The sequence below is a fragment of the Bacillus rossius genome, chromosome 5 (assembly GCF_032445375.1).
Source record: "Bacillus rossius redtenbacheri isolate Brsri chromosome 5, Brsri_v3, whole genome shotgun sequence".
NCBI classification, from domain to species: domain Eukaryota; kingdom Metazoa; phylum Arthropoda; class Insecta; order Phasmatodea; family Bacillidae; genus Bacillus; species Bacillus rossius.
The window spans coordinates 84,590,843-84,614,553 of NC_086333.1; the positions used below are offsets into that span (position 1 = coordinate 84,590,843).

Genomic DNA, 23,711 nt, shown 5'->3' on the forward strand with positions numbered 1-23,711 from the left:
GCATACATAGGTGTGCCCAGACATTTCCATTAGGGGGGGGGCCCTGCTAAATTTTTAAATCAGAAGCTGAATTTAGAATGTTAAATAGCCTAAATACATTCACTCATTGCCGTGTTTATATTTTTGTGCAGTATCAACGAGATATGTTTACTAGTTAATATTTATATCCATATAATTTTAACAATCTTGAAAATATGTTTTTTTTTTTTTCCATAGACAAATTTTTAAAGGGTACTTCCACATTTTTCCCCCTCGAATTTTCCAATAGCTTGGTCCAGTTCTACCTTGAAATGAACTTCTTTTTAGTGAATGCAAACACAGCAATTCAGACAACAGAACTTTAACAAACCTCTTAAAATTTTTTTTTGCTTGGCCATTTTAAGGGACCTCGTGTTTTAAATAAACTAAGGCGGCTGTATTTTCAGAACGATAAAATGTTTAAAAATATTGTTAATTAGCACGCTGCAACACTGAAAAACAGTTTGAGTGTCACAGTGCCAGGAATATACGAATATTAACGAACGCATTTGAGAAAATGCCGATCTGAGTGATTACATTAGGGGGGGCCATGGCCCACCTGCCCCCCCCCCCCCCCTGTAGGCACGCCTATGACCGCATACCACCGCCGACGGTCCTAGCGGGCCACGCAGGGGCATTCGCACCCACCGACCCAACTCTTGGTTCGACACAGAGCTAGCCTGGCGCCCTCCTGGACACATTTTCAGTAAGAGCCAGTCTTCCCCGCTAGGATCCACGCCCGGTCTCGAACACGAGAACCCGGACAACGGCAAGGCAATACCTAATATCATGCCAAAAATTATTTGAGCTTATATAAGTATGTGATACGTGTTAAAATGTAAGATAATAAGAACATATTCCACATAACTTATAGTGATTAAAGATATACATGTTGACAATAAAATATCATCCTATATAAATATATGATCATAAATGTCATATGTAATGTGACAAATAAGTTATTCATTGTCCCGAACATGGCACCTAAAACCAATAGACATCTTGCCCACAAACACTTCTGTGCTGCTGACTGAACCTAAGACATTTCCAACCATATTGACGAACGTGTGAACCCAACATGGTTCTGCATCCTCCCCCGGTTCCCCGCCCGAAGCGATGTCCCCTCATCAGCCGCACAGGCCACCTCATCACACCACCACTTATCGGACTCCGACGAGACTTCCATTTCATCCATGATACGAGACATCATCCTGCTCTTCAAGCAGTACTTCCTCCTCATCCACCACACTCTTTCCCAGGCCCACACCTCTTCGGAGAAATTCGAAGTGCTTCCCCAAGCACTTTTGTCTTTCTCCAATGGACGCTGCCCCTCCCCTTATGATCCTAATATGCTACTCCTTCTCCTTGCTTCTGAAGCTCTTCGACTTCCTGCACCTCGTCCGCAAGCACTCTCCCGATGTCGTGTTCCTTTCGGAGACCTGGTGACTCCCGCCATTCCGCGCAGAGTCTGGAGGTATGCCGTCCACAGCTCCGACCATGACTTTAGAAAAAATATTTTTAATAATTTTTACAGCACACGTTTTCTCTCTTGGCATGTGTCCCAACGGGAGGCTGCAATAAATAGTCTAAGTGGGGTGTGTCCACTACACAGTGGACCAACAAGTGTTTCAGAAAGACCACAAACCCCTATAGCTCTCCAACAATGGGCCAAATGGTCCACGCCTTGCTTCACTGTGTGTGGGGCTGCTCTCACCTGAGGGCTGTAACCAGACAATCATCATCACCTCCCAGGTCTCTACACAATCCAGATGGAGAGTGGCTCGCATCAACCTATATAAATATCCTAGGTGCCTAATTATCAGGTGTTTAAGTTTAATGTTCTTTTTTATTAACTTACACTATTTTTATTTTGTTTAGATGCTAACAACAATGTATCTAAATGCTCGACAATTTAACAACCTCAACAATCCCGTGGCTAGTCCAGGGCTATGCCCATCCAAGCGCGACATGCCATCACTCCCAATACCTCGCCTTATGGCATTTTGAACGCCCTGCTTGCGACATGCGCGTGTGCGCCGCTAACGCTCACCAGGGGGCGCAGTCAAGTCAATAACATATTATAAACAATATTGGTTTTTTCTGTTCAAGTAATCAATCATTAATATTGTAAACCTTTTTCCTTTAAGTTGAAAAACATTTTGTTCTTTCAACTACAAGCAGACATTTTATTATTTTAATTCCATTAAATTACAAATATCCAGGACTACCGAAGGGCATTCTATATTCTAATTTATTTAAATGTGATTGGTATGGAAATTATAAAAACAGTTTATTTTTTGATTAATTTGATGGAAATTTTTGTGAAAATATTCATGCTTAAATTGGTGTACATCAGCGAAAAGATTGGGGTTCGCATAATGGTACTTGAGTTTTGTCACGATAGTACTGAAGAACCACCTCAGGAGTCAGGTCTTGCCCCAGTCGCGTCGCATCGTCACCCGAAGTAGGACGCTTCCAGTTCCAGCACTCCGAGGACTTCACCATTAGTAATATTAATATCTGAGCTAAGCAATTCTGTCTGCCATTAACTAATCTCTATCGTTTTTGCATTAGGTAATTTATATTTGTATTGGATCGCTGGAATTCATCATCACCGCGAATATTCTGTTCAAACCTCCGTAAGCTGGTCATGCCGCAATGCTTTTCACATTTTAATATCATATTGTAAACATTGTGCGAGGGACGTGTGTTGAGTAGCGTATAAAAAATTTCAGTTTCAACTACCTCGTGTTCAACTTACACCTGACCCCATGTGTGTTGAAGGTGCGTGTCTGTGTTTGAGACGCCATAAGAGACTACTGCGTTACAGATATAATAATGCCCGACGCTGAGAGCGGGCCGGATCCAGGGTATTCGGGCAGATTAAGGGGTCACGAGTCACGCCTCACATCGGCTACGTCACAACCGGGTCCGTGCCTCTACGCACGGTGGCGCCCATTAATTCTAACATTTACCCGATAACAAGATCCCCGGACACGTCAATAAGTTGTTTTGTGATTTAAAATATTTTACATCTATCCTCAAAGCTTCTTCTGTCTTAAAGTTCATAGCTTTCTCAACTTGTCCACTTCCACTCTTGAGCACAATCAGTTCACTCTAGCTCAGTAAAGGCAGTTAACATCCTACACATTCACGCTGTACAGTTACTGGTTGCAATTTTTGTCTCATGTCCTCTATCATAAATCCTCAACCCAATAGCATTTGTAAATAAGGATTTAAATGAAATAGACCAAACAGGTACATAATTATCGTTTACTTTCAGAAGCCCACATAGTTGTGATTAGTTGCCTTCACCCTATATAAGGAACAACCATTGTCATGCTGGTTTGATCACTGGCAGACAAACAAGCTTTATGATTTGCTTGCTGTCTCTCTTTCTCCCTCTTCCTCTCACCCATTCTCTCTCTGTGTATTTATTAACCTCTTCTAAATTTTCAGTAATGATTTATTTCCCAATGTATGTTATATTTTTTAATTCCTCATATTCAACAATTTACTCGTAATAAATATGTGTTAGGCATTCCATCTGATTTTTTTCCTCCTGTACATTATTCCCTATTCCTGAGTTTACAATACCATTGAACAGAAAAGCTTTAGTTAAAATACTAAGATCTTTATAAGGAACAACCATTGTCATGCTGGTTTGATCACTGGCAGACAAACAAGCTTTATGATTTGCTTGCTGTCTCTCTTTCTCCCTCTTCCTCTCACCCATTCTCTCTCTGTGTATTTATTAACCTCTTCTAAATTTTCAGTAATGATTTATTTCCCAATGTATGTTATATTTTTTAATTCCTCATATTCAACAATTTACTCGTAATAAATATGTGTTAGGCATTCCATCTGATTTTTTTCCTCCTGTACATTATTCCCTATTCCTGAGTTTACAATACCATTGAACAGAAAAGCTTTAGTTAAAATACTAAGATCTTTTTAACAAAGTAAATTTCCCAAGGTCATTCCAATAAAAAAAATTGAAATAATTATAGACTGAATTAAGTAACGCAGTGATCCATAAATTTTATTGTGGAAAGAATGAACATACTTTCAGAAATTATTACATTTGAAACAATAATTATTGACTGCAACTTTCAGCTACCCACAACACTGTATAAACTATATGCAAACAAAACAAATACCATTAACAAAAATTTGTTTTATGATATTAAAAGACCAAATTTCAAAACATAACAATATAAACACACAATTTTTAAACAATATAACTGGTTAAAATAAGCCCTTGTACAGATATAAAAGCTTTGATTCCAATGTTTTTGGTTTCACAGACCTAGCCTCAGTGCAGAAGTTGAGACATCGTTAAAGACTCTGCCCACAATTTATTAAATCAAAGGCAGTGATGATTTACGACAGTACACTCTATTGCCAATCAAATACCTACATAAAATCAGACACCACAATAAATAGCCAAGTCACATATGATATATTTTATCAGACTGAGTACCCATACTATAACAAAATATGTGCATAAAATTTTATAGATGTTAAAACAAAGCTTGCATTATCTTCTAGTGCCTTCAAGGTCAATACCTTTCATAATTCCTGTTCCACTCCAACAAGAAATCAGCGAGTAACATAAGTTACTCACGGCTGGGAAGAGACGGCTTACATTACATTCAGTCAGAACATGCAAACTGGCACAAGGATTTAGAAGGCCACAGAAATTACAATAAAAATTGTACAAATGTACATAATTTCCCTATGAGAATCCATTAATAGTTTAAAGAGAACTCAACCTGCACGAATATCTTGGCAAATTTAAAACTGTTGTTTTAAAGGCATGTCACAAATTATCTCCACAATAAAAAAAAAATATAAGTTCCTGATTTTTACTGATGTAAATAGAAAAATTTTCAATTCATTTAAGGCTTCCATAACTTCAAAATACAGTAAAATCTCTATATAATAAACCTCTTATAACAATAACCTCCTTATAACAAAACTGTATCAAACAAGACAGTTTGTGTTTCACCTCTATAGAAAACTTTCTTCCCTTTCTGATGAAAACACTTAAATAACGAAGAGTCGAAAGTAGTTTTTTTTCTCTCTTTAAAATAGCTATTATTCATTATTTAATTTTTAATACATTATGTAAAAAAAAATTGACAAAACTACTCTAATCAATTTTTAGTGAAACAATAGGAACAAAAATAAAAAATACTAATTATTCACAAAAAAGTTTGCAGCTAACATAGAAATCTGCAAAACATCCTTACTAAAAAATATAGATTTTTTTTTACAGAATAATGTGCTCATTGGCTGACATAGCTTTGGGTGTTTAGTACAACACTAAAATTAATGGAACAGATCAAAGAAATACATAAATATTGCTTACTTTCAGAAGCCAATTACAGTAGAACCCCGCATATCCGACCATGACGGGACCAGGCCATGGTCGGAACGGCCAAAAGGTCAGATATCGGGAGGAGCAAAAAAAACGACTTTCTCAGATAGAAAAACAGCTATATCGTACTGTAATACAACTTTATTGTAAAGTATGTACTTATAAAAATGTTGCTGTATATATTTCAAACATTTACTGTTTTTAAATTAAATGAGATCAATAAAATCTAAGCATACCTTATTTAAAGAATTCAGTAATGGACTTTTGTTTTAATTTTGTCAATCTTGACTTTGCAGAAGTGTCCCTCCACTTTTTTGCCCACAATACGTCCATTGGGTTTGCATTTGGATGTTGCTCAATGTATTTCAGCGCAACTTCGAAGGCGTCCTTAGCAGCAGAATGACTCACTACGTTGTCACCGGTGGTTTCGTCTTCATCCGAGTCGATATCTTCTTCCACGGCTTTGTTCTGCACAACAGCGATAATTTCGTCGTCATTTAGTTCTTCATTGGTGTCTTCCGAAACATCAGCTTCAACAAACCACTCTTCTACATCATTCATCTGGAGATCATGCTGAAACACTTGTAAATTTTGTAATACTTCTGTGTTGTCTGTCTCAACTTGTGCTTCTGTCTCAGGTTCTTCTTGTTTCAATGATGGCCAAATCTTTTTCCAAGCCTTCTGAAGGGTAATTGATTAATTTCGTCCCAGGCTGCAGCAACGGTGTAGATTGCGTCTTTTATGTTGAAACTTTTCATCGCCTCAAAAAGGTTACCTCCTTCTTCTGTTTTGTCCAGCAGAGAGCCGACATATTTTCTTCTGTATCTTCTCTTTAACAACTCGATGACTCCAGTGGCGTAGCCAGGATTAGCGTATGGGGGGTGTTAAGAAGCATGCCCCCCCCCTTCCCACCGTATTAAAGCGGGGGGTCCGGGGGTCCTCCCCCGGGAAAATTTGGATTTTAAGGTGTAAAATAGTGCTATTTTAGCAGTTTTCGGTACTTAAATTTAAATATTGTAATGGTAAAAATTTTATTAATTTTAATATGAAATTTTGTTTGAGTGATGAATAAGAAATTAATTAAAGATTTGTGCTAAGGGGGGGGTTCGAACCCCTAAAACCCCCCCCTGGCTACGCCCCTGGATGACTCCCTGATCCATAGGTTGTATTAAAGGTGTAACATGGGGCGGTAAAAATAAAGCCTTGATGTTTCCTTTATTTAATTCACATTCAGAGGGGTGACTAGGAGCGTTATCTAACAGCAAAACAGCACGAGCAGGTAAGTTTTTAGACTTTAAATGTTTTTTTACTGCGGGGACAAATTCGCCAAAAAACCACTCCTTAAATAAATCGCATCCATCCAAGCAGATGATTGATTCCGATAGAAAACTGGAAGTGTTGCCATGTTTAGATTTTTGAATGCTCTTGGTTTCTTAGATTTTCCTATGACGAACAGCGGCATTTTGTGGCTTCCCATGGCATTGCTACAAGTTGCAATTGTGAGCCTGTCTTTAGCCAGCTTTGTTCCTAACACAGGTTCATTTTTAGCAGCTAGAGTGGTTTTTGGAAGCATTTTGTAATTTAGGCCTGTTTCATCTACATTGTACACTTGTTTGGGTACAAGTTTCTGTTCTGTGACCAACTTCTCAAATGTTGCTACAAATTCTGTAGCAGCATTATCATCAGCTGAGAGTTTTTCCCCCGCAATAATAAGATGTCGTATGCCATGACGCAACTTCCATTTATGTAGCCACCCTTCGCTAGCGCTAAATTTTTCTAGATCACCTCCCAGCTTTTCATGCAATTTTATGGCTTTTTCCTTTACGATGGGGCCTGACAATGGTATTCCCTTGCGCCTTTCCTGACAAAACCAAACCCATAATGCTTCATCGACAAGTTCAAGTTTTGGTTTTTTCAACATTTTTCTACTTTTTAATGCATCTTCTGTCTCAACTGTTGTTGAGTACGTTTCCAGATCTTTACGGTTTTTTTTCCAATCTTTTATCGTAGTCACCCCTACACCCAACTCAGAAGCTAATTTAATAACAGACTCTCCATGGTCCAATCGTTGTAAAATCTCAAGTTTTTGTTGCAGAGAAACACAAACACGTTTACGTTTTTGAGTTGCCATTGTCACACACGTAAAGCACTACGTATTGCACACTTTAAATTCTGTAGTCGTGAATAAATAATGGGGAAAAACACAAACAGTATTGACGTTAACAAACACAGAACTGTACAAGATTATAGTCAGAGCACATTACACATCAAGATTCACGGCTGAACTGACAGTTTTTGATACGAAAACAAAGCATATCGTAGATGAGTCACTCCTTCAAGCCTAACAGGCTCACCAACCGGAAGCGCGTGTGAATCACCGACAGTCGGACACTAGGTCGGATATCGGGAGGAGTCGGTTGTGGGAAGGTCGGATATGCGAGGTTCTACTGTACTACAGTAAATGCACACACAGTTCTCACCCAACACCCCAATACACACACACGAGACAGAGTGTACAGGTCAATGAAAGGAACAACCACAGGTTTCATGTCACGCTGGCAGAAAAACAAGCTTCACATGACAGTTGCTTGCTTCTTTCTGTCCCTCTCATTCCCTCCTTTGACCTCTCCCTCTCTCCCATTCTGTCTTCCTCTCTCCCATTCTCTCTTCCTCTCTCCCATTCTCTCTTCCTCTCTCCCATTCTCTCTCTCTCTCATTCTCTCTCTGTGTCTGCATGCACGTACGTAACTTTGGTTACAATACAAAAGGGCAGGCTATTCTCATATTTTTTTTGGGTTGCTGAACTGGTGGATGTATTTAACCTGACTAATGTTGAATTGCAAATAAACAGACAACTTAGCTCACTATTTTATTTAAAATCCAACCCAGTCCATTTTTCCTGTCAGGAACCATGCTAAAAATGAGTGGAACAATGAGCATTTGAGGTCTCGTGTTTGGATCAGAACATACATCAGAATGTGTAAGACTGATTCAAATGCTGTCATAAACTTTGAAGAAAATTAAAATTTAGCTAAGCTTATTATATATTTTAGTTTAGCAACAATATCAAATGTTTATACGTACAACATTAATATTTATATTTTCTTATACAAATATTGGAGCTTAATAAAAGAATTACTTTTGTATTAAATGTAAGCAAGCTTAGCTGTGTTGCTGCTGGCATGGCATGAATTTGCATTAAACTTCATTGCAAATGTTTCATACAGAGAACTGTAAAGAATTAAATATAAAATAATCATAACTAAACTAAAATTTTTAAAATATCTGCTACTCTTAAGGTGCCACGACTGCCATAAAGATTGGGCTCTTAAATTATGTGTCAATCTTGGATGACCTTGGGTCAGTAGCGCCGACCCCGCTGGGCTCGGATCGAGACACAAGTGTGAGGTCCGATGGATTGCAAGCACTGCAGCTTCCCGCGACGGACAACACACTTTCTATGCTTTTTGAGGCCCACAGCTAATACTCGCAGAGTTCATCTCCTTGATGCTGGTGCCAGTTCCCCCGTTATTTCCTCTCTCCTCAGCCTGTTTCAATGCAACATTATCTAGTGCAGAAAACACATGAAGTTTGAATAATTGATCACCCCTATGATTCAACTTTAAGTATACAAACATTCAACAGTGATAATGCCATCTAATATCTGAGACGCACATATTTAACTCCACTGACGTGATCACTGCTTTTACTTAAGGACAAGTGTGCATTGCCTGACTGCATGTCAAGGCAGACTGGCCGTGTACGTGTGGTGCTGCCTCCAGCCACACACAAGGTGGCTACCGTGCTTACGGTACATTAGGCTGAGCGTACCAGACATGTTAGGTTGGATTCCTTTCAGAATTAGCTACCAATGAAAGTATGGTTCGTATGGAAGATAAACAGTGTCTGTAGAGGCTGAAGAGTCTTCCTGAAGAATGCGACAGGAGCAACGACCACCACTACAGAGAACAGTTTCAGACACGGTGGTTCTTGAGGTGCACGTTGAGGAGTGCGCGGCAGATGAAGGCACGCTGGCACACGAAGCACACGTACGGCTTCTGGCCGGTGTGCAGGCGCATGTGGATGACGAGCGTCGAGCGCTGGGAGAACGCCTTCTTGCAGCAGTCGCACACGTAGGGCTTCTCGCCCGTGTGGACGCGCCGGTGCAGCGTCAGGTTGCAGCTCTTGCAGAAGCCCTTCCCGCACGTCTCGCACACGTAGGGCTTCTCGCCCGTGTGGATGCGGCGGTGGAACTTGAGGTGGTCCCGGTTGGTCAGCGACTTGCCGCAGACGTCGCAGATGAAGACGTTGGTGCCCGCGTGGGCGGCCATGTGCAGGTGCAGCGAGCGCGGGAACACGTACACCTTCTCGCACAGCCGGCAGGCGTGCACCTTCTTCTCGGGCACCACGCCCAGGTGCGCCATCTTGACGTGCGTGAACAGGTTGGCCTTGTAGGCGTACGAGCGCCCGCACTCGTCGCACTCGAAGGGCTTCTCGTTGGCGTGGCGCTCGCGCCGGTGCGACTGCAGCTCGCTCAGCCGCGGGAAGCCCTGCGCGCAGATGTTACAGCGCAGCTTCGCACGGTGTGCCTCTCGTCGCTGGTGCGCCTTCAGGCCAGCGTGCGTCCTGCTCTTGAAGCTGCACATCTCGCACTGGAACCTCTTCGCGACCCCCTGCCTCTTCCCCCGCTGCATGGGCAGCGCCCTGCGCACACGTGTACATGGCACGACCATAGGGAAGACTGCAAAATATTATACAAAACAGAACATGTTTTTTATTATAGTTTGAGACATAAACGGAACTAAATGGTGACCACTTCTTTCGAAGAAATTCACAATAGTTTTTAATGGCCATTAATAATTTTTAAAGAATAGTTTGAGGATCTAGAGTATGTATAAATAATTTACATAGGGTTTAATACAAAAGAAAAAACACATATATGTTTAAATTCTGTCCAAAAATGTTAGTTGTGATGGCAAGGTCTCTCGTGATAAATACAGAGGCAACGATGATGAGTTTGTGTGTAACATCTAGACATGAAACAAAGATGTAATTTTGTGAAAAATTTGAGATGTTTTTTAACTGCAAGAAATTTTAAGATTTTGATAAAAGCACGAATTCCAAGAGGATTTGTAGATACACTTCAACAATTTGTTGTTTGTTCTGAATGCTTAAATAAAAATGTTACGATTAATTTATTTCAAAAGTACAATGGCATAAGAGCAATGTAATTGAGACTGTGACGTACCAACGGGTGTGTGAAGCTAAAAAAAAATTGATTATGTTTCTTTAACAAATTTTCACAACCGTCGAGTTCCGTCAGTTTAAAAAAAAATGAATTAGATGTTCTTGGTTCAAACAGCTAAAATTATCAAGGTAAATCAATGTAACTAGGTTATGTGTCGTAAATAAAAGTAAATTGCGTCTGTAACTAAAGTAGGTGTATTTTAGACCTAATGTGAGTGCGGCAGAGCCGTTGCAGGGTACAATTATTATTATACATACATTGATCACAATTTTATCCTACTAGACTATTAACTTATTCTAGAATGCTTGGAATTCTTTGTGTATGTATGTAACAAGTTTATCCAGTTCAAAACAAAACAAAAAAAAAACTCATTCAAAGTTAGTGTAGTGTAAATATATCAACAATTTGTTTTATATCATGTAAACGATTCAATAATTCTATATGTTTCTGTTGAAAGTTAAGTTGTGGTAAGTTCAAATTAAGTAAAAATTATGTATTAAGCCAGGATTGAAAGCACTCGGTGAGCGTGGACCACTGAGTGTTGGTGAAACATTACTACATCAGAGACTAACGTTTATATCAAATTTAATGCCCTGAAAGAATTCCAAACAGATATTTACTATTCAATAGTCTTGGGATCCCGAGAGTTAATTTAAATTAATTAGTTTGGTTATTCTAATAATTATAGAACAAGATTTGGATTTAAATTATGACGCTGGTAAGTCTTTCAGGCGGAAATCAATGTTTTTATAAAAAAAATAATGTTCGTGAAATTCAACAAACGGGAAACGTTCCAAATCGACGACTGGACGGGGACTGGAAAAAAAACCGACCTCAGTGACAGTTATAGCCTCTACAGACGTATTGACTTCCTCGATGACCAGGACTCTGCGACAATCCGCGTGTAGCTGGCTCTCCTGCTCTGGATAGCTGGTAGGTCGTTGACTCAGTCCTCCTCTCGTACCGGACTGCTGGGCTGTTCTACTGCTCGGCTCGTGGGCCGCCTCCTTCTTAGTTTGCGCCGTCGAGTCGGTCCTTCTCGCGGACCGGGCTGCTGGGTTGTCCTCCTGCTAGGCTCCCGAGACGTCTTCTTATTAGCTCGTGTCGTCAAAACTGCAGCGCCTTTCCTATTTTAACGTGGTTCAGTCGTCGTCGATTGAATAATTGAATTGTCTCTCTCTCAAATCCTCAAGATATTTTAACCGTTCTTCTTTGCGTCGATTAAGGTAACGTAATTAGGCAGATCTTCGTTCTAGTATAAAAGTTTCGTTGCATGTTCTTCCGTGAATTTTAGTGTTGAAATCTTCGACGATAATTAACAATTCTTATCAAAACACAATATTTTCAATAAATTTACTTAATTCTTGGTATATATCGATAAATAAATCTTACTGTTACTAAAACAGCTCTTCGATATCTCTTTTAAGTATTAATTCAAATCATACGAAGTTTCCAGTTTGCTGCTAAAATTACGGACACATATTATCAATGACCGAAAAATGGAACAAACCGAATATTCTAAAAGAATATTTTTACTTGTCCTTGTTTGTAACACGCGATTCTACAATTTTTCTTTAAACAAAAAAAAATCAATGCTTTAACGCAAGCAAAATATAATCAAAATGAATCTCCTATTCTTTACAAATATAGTAATAAACAACAAATTTATTACCTTTTTAAAAAAAACCAAAGATAAGCATACTTCCAGAGACAAAATAACGTTTTAGCTTATTTAAAATTTGTAAAGATTTGCATATCATAAATCAAACAATTTTTTGTTTCGACTTCTGCAACCACAAAAATTGATCAATATAAATATTTCTATAAAGTACAAACGTTGACTTTATAACTGAGGCGAAGTTGGATTATTTTGCACAGTTGAAGAACCTGTGTTGCATTATCTATGCCTTTTAACAAACGTAAGCTCTAAAATATGTGACAAATAAGCATAAAATCTAGATGAAGAAATAGTTAATGACATCTACACAAAACATTGTGGAAGCACTACAATGCACATCCAGAGAAAAGTACCAGTTTGATAAAATAAAAGTTTAAAAAATAAGTATTTAAAAAAACATTTTATTTTTGATAAAGGCAGTGGCTACTTCTTTTCCCAATCCTTTCCAATTACAATCCTTCCCATATTGCTCAGTCTGTTAAGATCTGTCAACGGAATAATACTGATTTTGGATGGAGAAGTCTCTGTGATCTCCATTAATCAAGACTCTACTGTACTAAACTTAAAAAACATCACGTAGGTATAGCCTGACCATCAAAAGAAAGAAAAAACCCCCACCCCCACATGTTACATCGGCAGTGGTCCCAGGCGACCGGGGTGACCGGGGCAGTGCTGAACTCACGCGTAAGCCAGGTCGTCCGTGCCAGCCTCCACCTTGACCCTGGTCTCCTCCGGGGGGTCAACGTCGACTCTCTGGAAGGCCTCCAGGCTCAGGCCGAGCCCCTCGGCCACCGACATGAGGCTCCTCTCATCTGCCTCCACCTTGATCTCCACCTTCACCTCGGGCAGCGCAAACACCACCTCCTCCATCTGCAACAACCACCCGTGTCCAAGGCTTGGTTGCTCTGAGCCATGTCACCTACATGATAGTGTGCTTTAGTTATCTGCTATGAAGAACTTGGCAAAACTCTTACGTCGCTGCTTTTCCTTAAATGAAATGATAAAATTCTAAAATGGTGTACTATAGGGTTTTCCTCAGCTTAACTTTAAAACTAAGTTTGCAAATTCATACTGGTTTCTGAGGTATTGTCATTCATAGGTAACATTACAATACCTGAGCACTGATGAGGCTGTCGCCATTTTGTGCTTTAATCGTATAGTTGTATCTGTGATTCTCCATTTATAACGTGTATATTTTGTCTCTGTATTTTGCGGTGCAGTCTGAGGTAAATAAAAAATATAAAAAATTGTTAGTTTCTATTGTGCATCCAAATCCAAGTGTAAACCTTTGACAGGGATGTATTTTTAGCGGTATTGCAGGGCAGAGCACCAACTTGTGATTTACGATAGCATATATTAATAATTTTCATTATTAATATAATACTTCTATTGACTAGATAATTTGAAGAAAACCAGAGAGAGAGAAAGAGAGAGAAAGAGAAAGAGAGAGAAAGAGAGAAAGAGAGAGAGAAAGAGAAAGAGAGAGAGAGAGAGAGAATAACATTTTCTTCCAAAGCCGTGTTCGTGCATGTTCTGTTTTTCTTTAACGGTTTTTTCTGTTTACCTAAAATCAACATATAGAGGAATTGAATTTTTAATTTCTTTTACAGAGTATTTTGTAACAAATTTTATGCTGTTTTGTTAAATAATTGGAAAATTAAAGGAAAGATACAATTCTGAAAATTAAAAAAAAAAAAAAAATTATAGTAGTTTACCATTTTAAGGTCTGGTGTTACTATTACAAATTTGTAATACCATGATAATGGTCAGTTAGGTTGGGTAAGCTAAATGAAAAATAGTTTAAAAATATTGCGGCCGATAAGTTAGGTTAAGGTACATTAAAAAAATTTTAAAATGGGTATTTATCAGACTACGCTGTTTTTTAGAACGGAAAGAAAAAATAGGAAAACATGGTTTTCACGAACTACATACATCCCTAAATTTGCTCCCAAGGGAAGGTTTCGTAATTTCTAGTAGTATGTTCAAAAATTAAAAATTAATATCTTGCATTACAATATCTGTGCTTTTACGCTGCCGTCGTAATTCATTGTTTACCCCCAATAAATAGGGATATATGTTATCCATATACTAGAGACATTCTTGAATTAACCAGGTTTCTTAATTTCTACAGGTTTGTGAAAAAATAACAGTTTACAGCTTACATTCCAATACATTTGTATTCACGCAATTGCAGACCATCTCAGTTTACCCGCGTGGGTTTTTATAATATTTTTTTTTGGATAACATTAGTCAATGTAGTTTCTGTAATAATGAAATTCATTTAAATAATTACTGTATTGCAGTTGTAAGGCATTTTTAATGCTTGTATTTAATGTTTGTTGTTTTATTAGAATAAGTATGTAATTGTATAATGAAATGTTTGATTTGTTACATTGCATTTGAAGTACGTAGGTACTAATTTGGAGTCATTTTGTAATGAACGAGTCTTAATTGGTGCCTAAAATTTGAATTGAATCTTTAACATCCTTCATTTTCTGACAGGAACATATGCTGTGCACTGAAGTAGTTGACACATTGTATTTTGCAGTCTTTCCAGGGAATTCTTTGATTACAGCCATCATATATTCTGTGTTCGTTATGGCTTGTGTTTCATGTATCCAAGTTTATCCCTGGATCATGAAGGCTTAATCCTGATGGCATGATCCTGTTGGCTTGATCCAGTGGTAGGTACGTGATGTTTGCTGTTTTAGTTCAGTACGTTGGTGAAGATCCTGCACATATAAGACATTGTGAAATACAAAAGAATTATGATTGTGGGTTAAACAGTGTAGTTAAATATGCTGCTGCTCCTGTAGTATACGTTGGCTCCAAATTGTGGTAGCCACTCTAACTAATATGGTGTGTTATTACGGGGTTTTGGGCACCTACCCTCTTCGCAGTAGATACCAGGAACGCTGCTACTGGATTGACTACCAGACTGATAATCCAGCTAGCACGTCACTGCACTGTGTTACTGTCCAGAGAGTAATTATTAAAAGGAAAATTTGGTAGTGTTGTGTGAATAGTGGAAATTTGCATTACTTAACTGACATTTGTTATAAATGAAATAGTAATAACTGAAAAACATATGATTTTAATGGGTTCTTGAATATGGGAGTGAAGTTACTGTTAACATGTAATTAAGCGAGAACAACCAAAATAATATATTTTGTATGTTAACTTCTGTTCAAACCGAGGTGTCGGTAATTAAATGCAAATGACGTCACTGGAACACATTGAATACCATGGCGGGTCTAGCTATACGCTGTCGGAGGCTTGAGGCTCTCTTCTTAGGACCTCCAGGTGGTCTGCTGCTACACTGGAACACTGGACGCTGTAAGCTGTAATTGGCGAACTACAGAAGATCTGAGGTAGCCGGGCGTCTGGCTGAAGAATCGACTTCCCTCTCGTCCTAGAAAGTCTAGTTTAATTAGGATCGGTCTCACCAATCGTCGTGGCCGATCGCAGCTGGCGCTGACAGTCGTCCGGAACCACTACGGGACGAAATGGGACTGATGCGGAAGTTGGCACTCAATGTCGCCGATACTCCCTATTTAAGACTTATTCAGTCCAGATACTATTCTCCCAACTCGGAGAATGGAGAATTCTAGATAGTACACAACCGCGGATGACGCGAATCTTCAATTCCTCGGGCGGCAACCAAGGCTTTGGTTTGCCCCAGCCCGAGAAACGTCTTCCCGCTGCAAGATGGTGATGGCGTCTCCCTTCCTTCCTCCTTCTAACTATTTACTTTCAGTCCCTAGCAACCAAGGAGCTATAGCTATCAGCAAACCGAATAGACTGCATAGTGAAATAAAACTTGGATGTTAGCGTGTAAGAGTATCGAACTAAGACCAAATGAATAAAGTTTCCAAAGAATAATGCTTAGAAGACCCTGAAGTTAAAAGTGTGTTGTCTCTGGCAATCAGATGTGTAATATCTGTTATACTTTGGTTGTCCTCTTTACAATAAAATAATTAAATACATAATATTGGCTCATGAAATGTACAATTAATGTTACCATAATAATAAAAATAATAATAATATAACTGTAAACAGTTGGACTGGTTACAACAGAAAAAAAAAATTATTTATTTGACTGACAATTATAGTTCATTATTATATGACAATTTTTTTATGTACAGGGTGATTGCCAAAATAAGGTACCTAAACTATGTATGATTTGAAAAAAAAAAATTATTATGTTTTATACACCTGTAAAGATTCTTAAATATTCCCCTTGTTACGCCAAATTCAGTACAATAAGTGGTCAAGATCGATACATTAAATTGAATTAATAAAACGTAAATAGAATTTTGGGGCTGTCCACGGAGTGGACTCTACTGTCCACCGAGTGGACAAATTTAACCTTACCATTGATTTTGGTACTTTTTTTTAGTGTGTGGTTATGTACACAGAGTCGATAATTTTTCCAGTTAAAACTAGTAACTTTTTTTTTTTATAAAGATTTCTCAGTTTTAAAACTGTATTTTATTTGGTCACGGATAACTTCAGCAAACAAAACTTTCTTTTTAACTTTTTCTGAATTAGTGTTGTTATTACTAAATAACTTTTCCACTCTCTTCCTAGGGGTTAGAGTATCTGCATTAGGTTGTAATGAATCTCGTATTCTATTTATTCTTTTTTTGTATCTTTCAAGTTTTCTTCGTAGTCTCTCATTGTCCTTTTCCAACTTCCATTTTTCTTCTTACATTTTCTTCCTGTTTTTCCTTGAACGCTTTTTTCCACATTCAACTCAGCAAGTTGAGGGTACTACAGCATCTGAAATTTCTGGTGGCATTTCAGGAGAATTAATTTTTAATTCTTCTTCGGTTTCTTTCGCTTTTTTTTTCTCTCTCTTTTCGTTGATGTTGTTTCCGGTCTCTCCATTCTTTCCTGACTGATCGTTCATCCCTTTCACTCATATTCAAAATTAATTTTTTCCTCATGTGGTATCTTTCCCTTTCTTTAGTTTTTTCTTCTTCATACTTTCTTGGGTTGTTAGTTAACCTTTCTCTAGCCTTTCTCATGCTGATATTTTTCTGTTCCCTTCGTTTTTTGATCTTATCAGCGAAATTTGAAGTTTTCTTTTTTATGGGAGCCATTATTCTGCAAGATATATACAAAATCTATCAGAACGTTTATTGGGCTCTGTTGTAATGATAAAACATCTGAAAGAGTAAAATTAATGCTTTTTTTTAATGAGGATAGACAGACCACAACCGTGCTGCATGAACATTTGTCAAAGCAGAAAATAATCAATTCAGCAGATTGCAAGGTAAATTATTATTAACATTTAAGGCATTACAAAATCATGTACCTGTGACAATATTTAAATTGTCAAATATCTTTCTACACAAGTATACTGGATCTAATGAATTAACAAAAACAGTACTTAGTGCAGCTGTATGGTAATTTTCATAATTAATGTATAAATTTTATCAATGATTAAGTACATAAATATGTTATGGTCTGTTAATAGGCCCATGCTGCAATGTCAGCAGTTCTGGTACCTACTCGAAATAGCACTAACACTTCCATACAGTTCTCATTAATTCAACTCTGGAAATATTTCACTACGTGTACAATGATGTCCCCTCTGTAGCCTGTGAATTCCACGGAGGGGACGTCCACGGAGGGGACGTCCACGGAGGGGACAGAAACTGTACTTTTGTTTTCTGGTCCTTTAATTTTTAAGGTTAGAATATCACTGCATTTGTAAAAGAAATTTATACGTAGTACTTTTTATCTATTCATCTATTAGAAGTGACAGATATCATTTCTCACCTTCAAAAAGTTGTCCACAGAGTGGACTAAGCGATCTTGACCAACCGTTAAATCACATGGATCAACTAATGTAAGTAGGTACCAATAAATCACCAATCATCCACTTATGACTTGATAGAAAATAAGATAGATTCTTTTCCCTCCTTTTTTGTAGGGTTCAGTGGCCAGTGCTGCACCCTGGAGGTTTATATTGAAACTATTTTGTATGTCCACACAAAGGACCCATTTCCTGGGGACAATTAATAAACATTAATCTTACTTGAAAATTCAAACCTTTGCAGTCCAGCAATTTTATGATTTCTTTTTTAATCTTTGGACATTACAATTTAAAGAATTAATATTAAATAACATAAAATTATATTGTTGTGGATAATTAAAATGTTATCAAACTGTACTTGGGGACAGTCCACGGAGAGGACATTGGCACTTTCTTGGTCTCACATCTTAAATATAAAAACATTTATTTAAGAAATATTATAAATAATAGGCTTCTATTACATTCAAGCATATATCTTATTGTAAAAATTACTATTAATACAAATGTATAATATTGTTACGATTTACCGCGGGTTCGTAAAGGATAGCCCAATTAAAGATTTTTATCGCACACAGTTTTATTTATTTCCACTACTTACGTCACTTACAATTAATCTTCTAAGATGGCAAACAATTAACTACACTTAAAGAAATGTCTATTCCCCCAGTCACTCGTTCCGCACACCTCGCTGGGCCGCACCTCTGGCGCAACTCTCGCCGCAGCACCCCTCGTGGGTCTCCCGCCGCAGGACTCCGTCGCCACACTCCGCCGCCGCCGCCATCACACCCTTCGCCGAGATCCCACTCGACGCCTCACTCGGAACTTCACTGACTCCGCCGCACCCGCGACTCTATCGCCCGGAAACTCCGCCGCGGGAAAACTCCCGACTCCACTGAACTCACTCACTCCCTGCCCTGGAACCTTCGTCCAAGGACTTCGCCACTCTGCCGCACCCGCGGCACTATCGCCCGGAAACTCCGCCGCAGGAGAACTCCTGACTGAACTCCTCTCGAAGGTCGGCCCAACCTCCTTATATAGCCCTTGGGTTCCCGTCCAGAACAATCGGGCATGTCTCCGAGATATCGCGCGACCTTCGCCGTCGAAATGCCCAGAAACGCGTCGTGAGTCCTCGAAGGACGCGGCAGCTGCTCAAAGAACGCCGATAAACGCAACAAGCTACGGGTTCCCACAAAACGCGCCGATTAACATGTCTGAATCCTTTTATTCCGCAGTGCTGCCTCTTTTAAGTAACTCGATCTGAGGCAGGTGCACGCTGCGACGGTCAGGATGTTGCGAGACAGTACGACACGAGATACCAGGGAGAGGATGCGGGTGGATGGGGGCGCAGGGAGGCCGAACGAGTGCGGGGATGCCAAGCACTGCAGCCAAGCGCGATCGTAACAATATTTTTAAGGCCTAGGGACATGCTTTAGGTACCTTATTTTGGCAAACACCCTACAGTATCTTCTGACATACTGAATTAAAACAGCACAGGATCATGCCAACAGCATCATGCTATCAGGATCTTTCGACATACTGAACTATAACAGCAAGCATCATGTACCAAAGGATCAAGCCAACCGGATCATGCCAACCGGATCATGCCAACAGGATCAAGCCTTCATGATCCAGGGATAAACTTCAATATATAAAACGGAACAATTAGAGTATTTTTAATTCTCCATAGTTGGCTAAAGTTGTACTAAACAAAGAGATACACGATCGCAGGTAAACAATGACTGGCTACGGCATTGTGAAAACATAGGTATTGTAATATAAGCTTTAAACTGTTATTTTTCACGAACCAGTAGGAATTAAGAAACCATGTTTACAGGGTAAATTTAGGGAGGTCTCTAGTACTTGAAAAAAATATTTTCCATTTTTATTTTATTTTTGTTCCCCGAAGCCGCAACGTCCGATGATGGTACAGTAATGTAAGCTATAAACTATTTTCACAAGCTAGTAGGAATTATGAAATCATTCCTTCAGGGTAAATTTAGGGACGTGTGTAGAGTGTGAAAACCATGTTTCTCAATTTTTTCTATCCGTTTTAAATAGCTGTGACGTCCGATAGTTAGCTTAAAATACCTAGGTGATGGTTGGCTAGGTTAGTACATAGCTACATTATTTTGTAGTATTTACAACTTAGCTAAACTAAACTAACCTAACCAACCAATTACAGTGTATTTTATGTAGCTAAACTAACCTAATCAAACATCCACACTATTTTTTTTAAGTATTTTTGATGTAGCTCAAAAATTCTCTAAGTTTTCTGTCACTTTAGTCTATGAAAGAAGACATAGACATCTTTCCTGTTTATTTTCATTCTATATTAAGTGCTACCAAAGTTGCACAAGTGTGTGGCAAACTTTGATGAACATAGGAACTGTTCAGGCCTCTGAATGGACTGGTGTGAATCTGAGGTTTTCGGTAAATATGTAGTTGAGCGGTATTTGCGAAAAAAAAGTTAAAAATCAGAAAATACCTTTATTATATGCTCTTCAACTTCTTCTTTTCATTAAAAGCGGCGGAGATAAGAAATTCCAAATACTTTAGGAGATATCGCCGTTCTTATTTTGCTATACAAGACCTGTGAAATCAATTGACCGCCGCCATTTTTTTTATTTCCATGTGTTTGTGAATGCCTAATTAATGAAAATGGTCGATTATGTCAGGTCAGTTACATTATAAATGCTTTGAAACTAAGCGTAATGTAGAGCTACTTCCTACTTAGGCTCCACTTGGGTCGCCAAATTAAATATGTGCGGAGACCTTTGTGCTAAATAAAACGTTGGGCTGCGTTTAAACTGTGTAACAAATTTTATTTTACTTGAGTGGCTCTCCACTGGTAATGTTGATATCAGGTAGGTCACAGTTAGGTGTTACTTAATTGGGGTACAAACATACATAAACATACACTGGGGTAGATGAAACTACAAATAACATGACACAACACTTTGAATATAAAATATATAATTATTTTATTCCCAATGTAAAAACGATTTAAAAATTTTACTCTTATCAATTTTTTTAATTAAATTACTATTTATATCCAAAACAACAACTTAACTTATAATTGACATCATATAACTCCGATAAAAGTTCAATTAATTACCAGGATTTATGTTGCGCACATTTAAATATTTACAAAAGTCCTTATTCGGGTTCGTTGACACTACACAGTTTTTAATTAATGTTTTAGGGAACTTAAAATCAATTTACCTCGGCTAGTTAGGTTCAAAATGTCATCGGTAGAGCTTAGAGCCTCTTATCTATAGGACCTCTGAGTCTGTTAACTAGTGTGTAAAATCGTAAAATTTATATCCAAGTATTATTCGAATCATATGTAAAGTCAATTAACTTCAGAAAATCAATGTTTATATTAATTTCCGGCGACGATGTGACGTAAAAACGAGAGTTGCGTGATCTGTGCATAAGATGAGGACACAAAAATCTGGGCACTTTTATTACTCACGATTTTCACTCCTATATTATTTATCTTTTTAGATAAATCCTATTTCAATATTCTGGACTCCCTAATGATCCATAATTATCATCCTCTATCCGGGATGCCTGTTGCTAAATAGCTAATTTTCAGGATTTAAAATCGCCGACGTCACGAAGTTGCCGCTCTTTCAGCTGGCCATTGTAGAACTCTCTTTCTTACTAGCTTCTCCAATAAGCCAGTAAAACTCAACTTTTAAATGGTGGCCTGTGATTGGCCAAAAACCTAAATCGGTTACTTAATTTCTTAACGAAAACGTGAACTCCGAACGCAACAATTGCGCGGATAACAAAATTTCACGTACAATTTAAATAAATAAATATTAAAATAATAATTTACATAATAAAATCACGGCGTTAATTTTACCGTTTACAGTTTCCAAGTTCATTAGTCCTTAGAGGGGTATCAACAATACCTAGTTCAAATAGTCCGGTAAAAATCCAAAGAATCACTTTTCCATAGACATACATAACAATAAATTGCCGTTTATGAAAATAAATAATATTAGACATAGAGCAAACAAAATAAATAAATCGTAAATAATAATAAATAATTAAACTGTCAAAACAAACATGTTGCAGAACAGTAAATTAAAAATAATATGAATTAATTTCAATGGTTCTTTAGTTTTAAAGTATTTATAATGTAACTGACCTGACCTAACAATCCGGGACAAAGGATGAACAGTAACAACTCAAGTAAATTTTTTTTGTTACTTATTACTTGCGCAACAATAACAAATAAAACTTTAAAATTAGAAACGTTAAAAACTCGCCTAAGTTGGAGGCGGTAATTAAACACCGTTTTAAACAATAAATGAACTAAATAATCACGTATTGGTTCATTTGAATTCTGGCCTATCACGAACAATCACGTGACATCATTAATGAAAGTTATTTCTGATTTGTACGATTTTTTTTGCCGCTAATCCGTACACTACATATTTACCAAAAATAGATACTCGTAAACAAGAAACAATAGTGAAAGCCACATGAATGCACTGGTATATTTGTGATGAAATTTAAAAATTCAATATCTCCTAAAGCATTTGAATATTCTTATCTCCGCCGCTTTTAATGAAAAGAGGAAGTTGAAGAGCATCTGATAAAAGTAATTTCGGATTTTTAACATTTTTTTTCGCAAATACCGCCCAACTACATATTTACCACGAAAATGACTGCTGAAACATTTGCTTGGGCAGCTAGAAAATGACAGTTGACGAAAGACTTGATAAAAGTAATCTCAATGGAGCAATTCACTTGATAAGAGAATCATGATGTAACGTGAGAGAATGTACACAGAAGAAAAGCTGGAAAAATATTACCCCAAAAAGATATCTCTTCGAGATATCTGAAAACCAAGACCATTTTCTCATTATGTAGCCTACATCCTATGCAACCAACAGTAATTCCTCTGAAAGCACTATGAATTTGCAAACGCTGTTTAATAGGTAAGAAGAGATAAGACTGTAGTACTGAAAAACGCAAATTTATGTATTTTATTAATGAAAAACCGCAAAGTAATAATTTTAAAAAATACTGCATATATATTTTTGCTTGTATATACTGAAACTAATTAATAATCAAGATAGCCTATACAATCTGATGATAATAAATTTGAAATCAAACTGATGAAAACAAATACCTTAATATAGTTTCAGTTCGCCACACTTGAATTCAAAATACAAACTTTAAAAACAAATACTTTTTATGTCCAAAGCGACGTCAGGTAATTTTAACAGAAAACAATCCATTAAAGTGATTACTAGACGCCAACATAAAATTTGTAAAAAAATTCCTATTTAATATTGTTATTGAGCCACCTATTTAAGCCAACATTATACAAGATCTCATTTAAACCACCAAAAAACAAAATAAACAAAAAACTTTAATAACATTTAAACCATAGACTAAAAATATAAGTATGGAACGCCAAAACATCATAAACGAGGCGTTTGAAAGGAACTCTATTTGAAAACACAAATTTGCAAACATTTAATGTAGGACTTTTTGTTGAATACGATAGAGAAGTTTTTTTATCGATTGAGCAAATATT

At 37.7% G+C, this 23,711-nt stretch overlaps 1 protein-coding gene across 2 annotated transcripts; it reads right to left on the bottom strand.

Annotated features, from left to right (window-relative positions):
• Nucleotides 1-4,034: 4,034 nt before the first annotated feature.
• Nucleotides 4,035-23,548, bottom strand: LOC134532179 (zinc finger protein 239-like). 2 transcript variants are annotated; one of them, XM_063368575.1, is made up of 3 exons: nt 23,301-23,548; nt 13,010-13,197; nt 4,035-10,105 (listed from the first exon to the last, which is right to left on the bottom strand). In XM_063368575.1, the coding sequence occupies exons 2-3, from the start codon at nt 13,195-13,197 to the stop codon at nt 9,376-9,378; spliced, it is 918 nt and encodes a 305-aa protein (XP_063224645.1). In that variant the 5' UTR covers nt 23,301-23,548; the 3' UTR covers nt 4,035-9,375. The 2 variants fall into 2 exon arrangements, with proteins under 2 accessions (XP_063224645.1, XP_063224646.1); XM_063368576.1 differs by lacking the exon at nt 23,301-23,548 and adding an exon at nt 21,627-22,229.
• Between the last annotated feature and the right edge of the window lie 163 nt (nt 23,549-23,711).

Coding starts and splice junctions, on each gene's coding strand:
- LOC134532179 (XM_063368575.1), bottom strand. CDS start 13,197: ATGGAGGAGGTGGTGTTTGCGCTGCCCGAGGTGAAGGTGGAGATCAAG. Junction 10,106..13,009: donor ACGGACGACCTGGCTTACGC/GTGAGTTCAGCA, acceptor ACGTGTGCGCAG/GGCGCTGCCCATGCAGCGGG.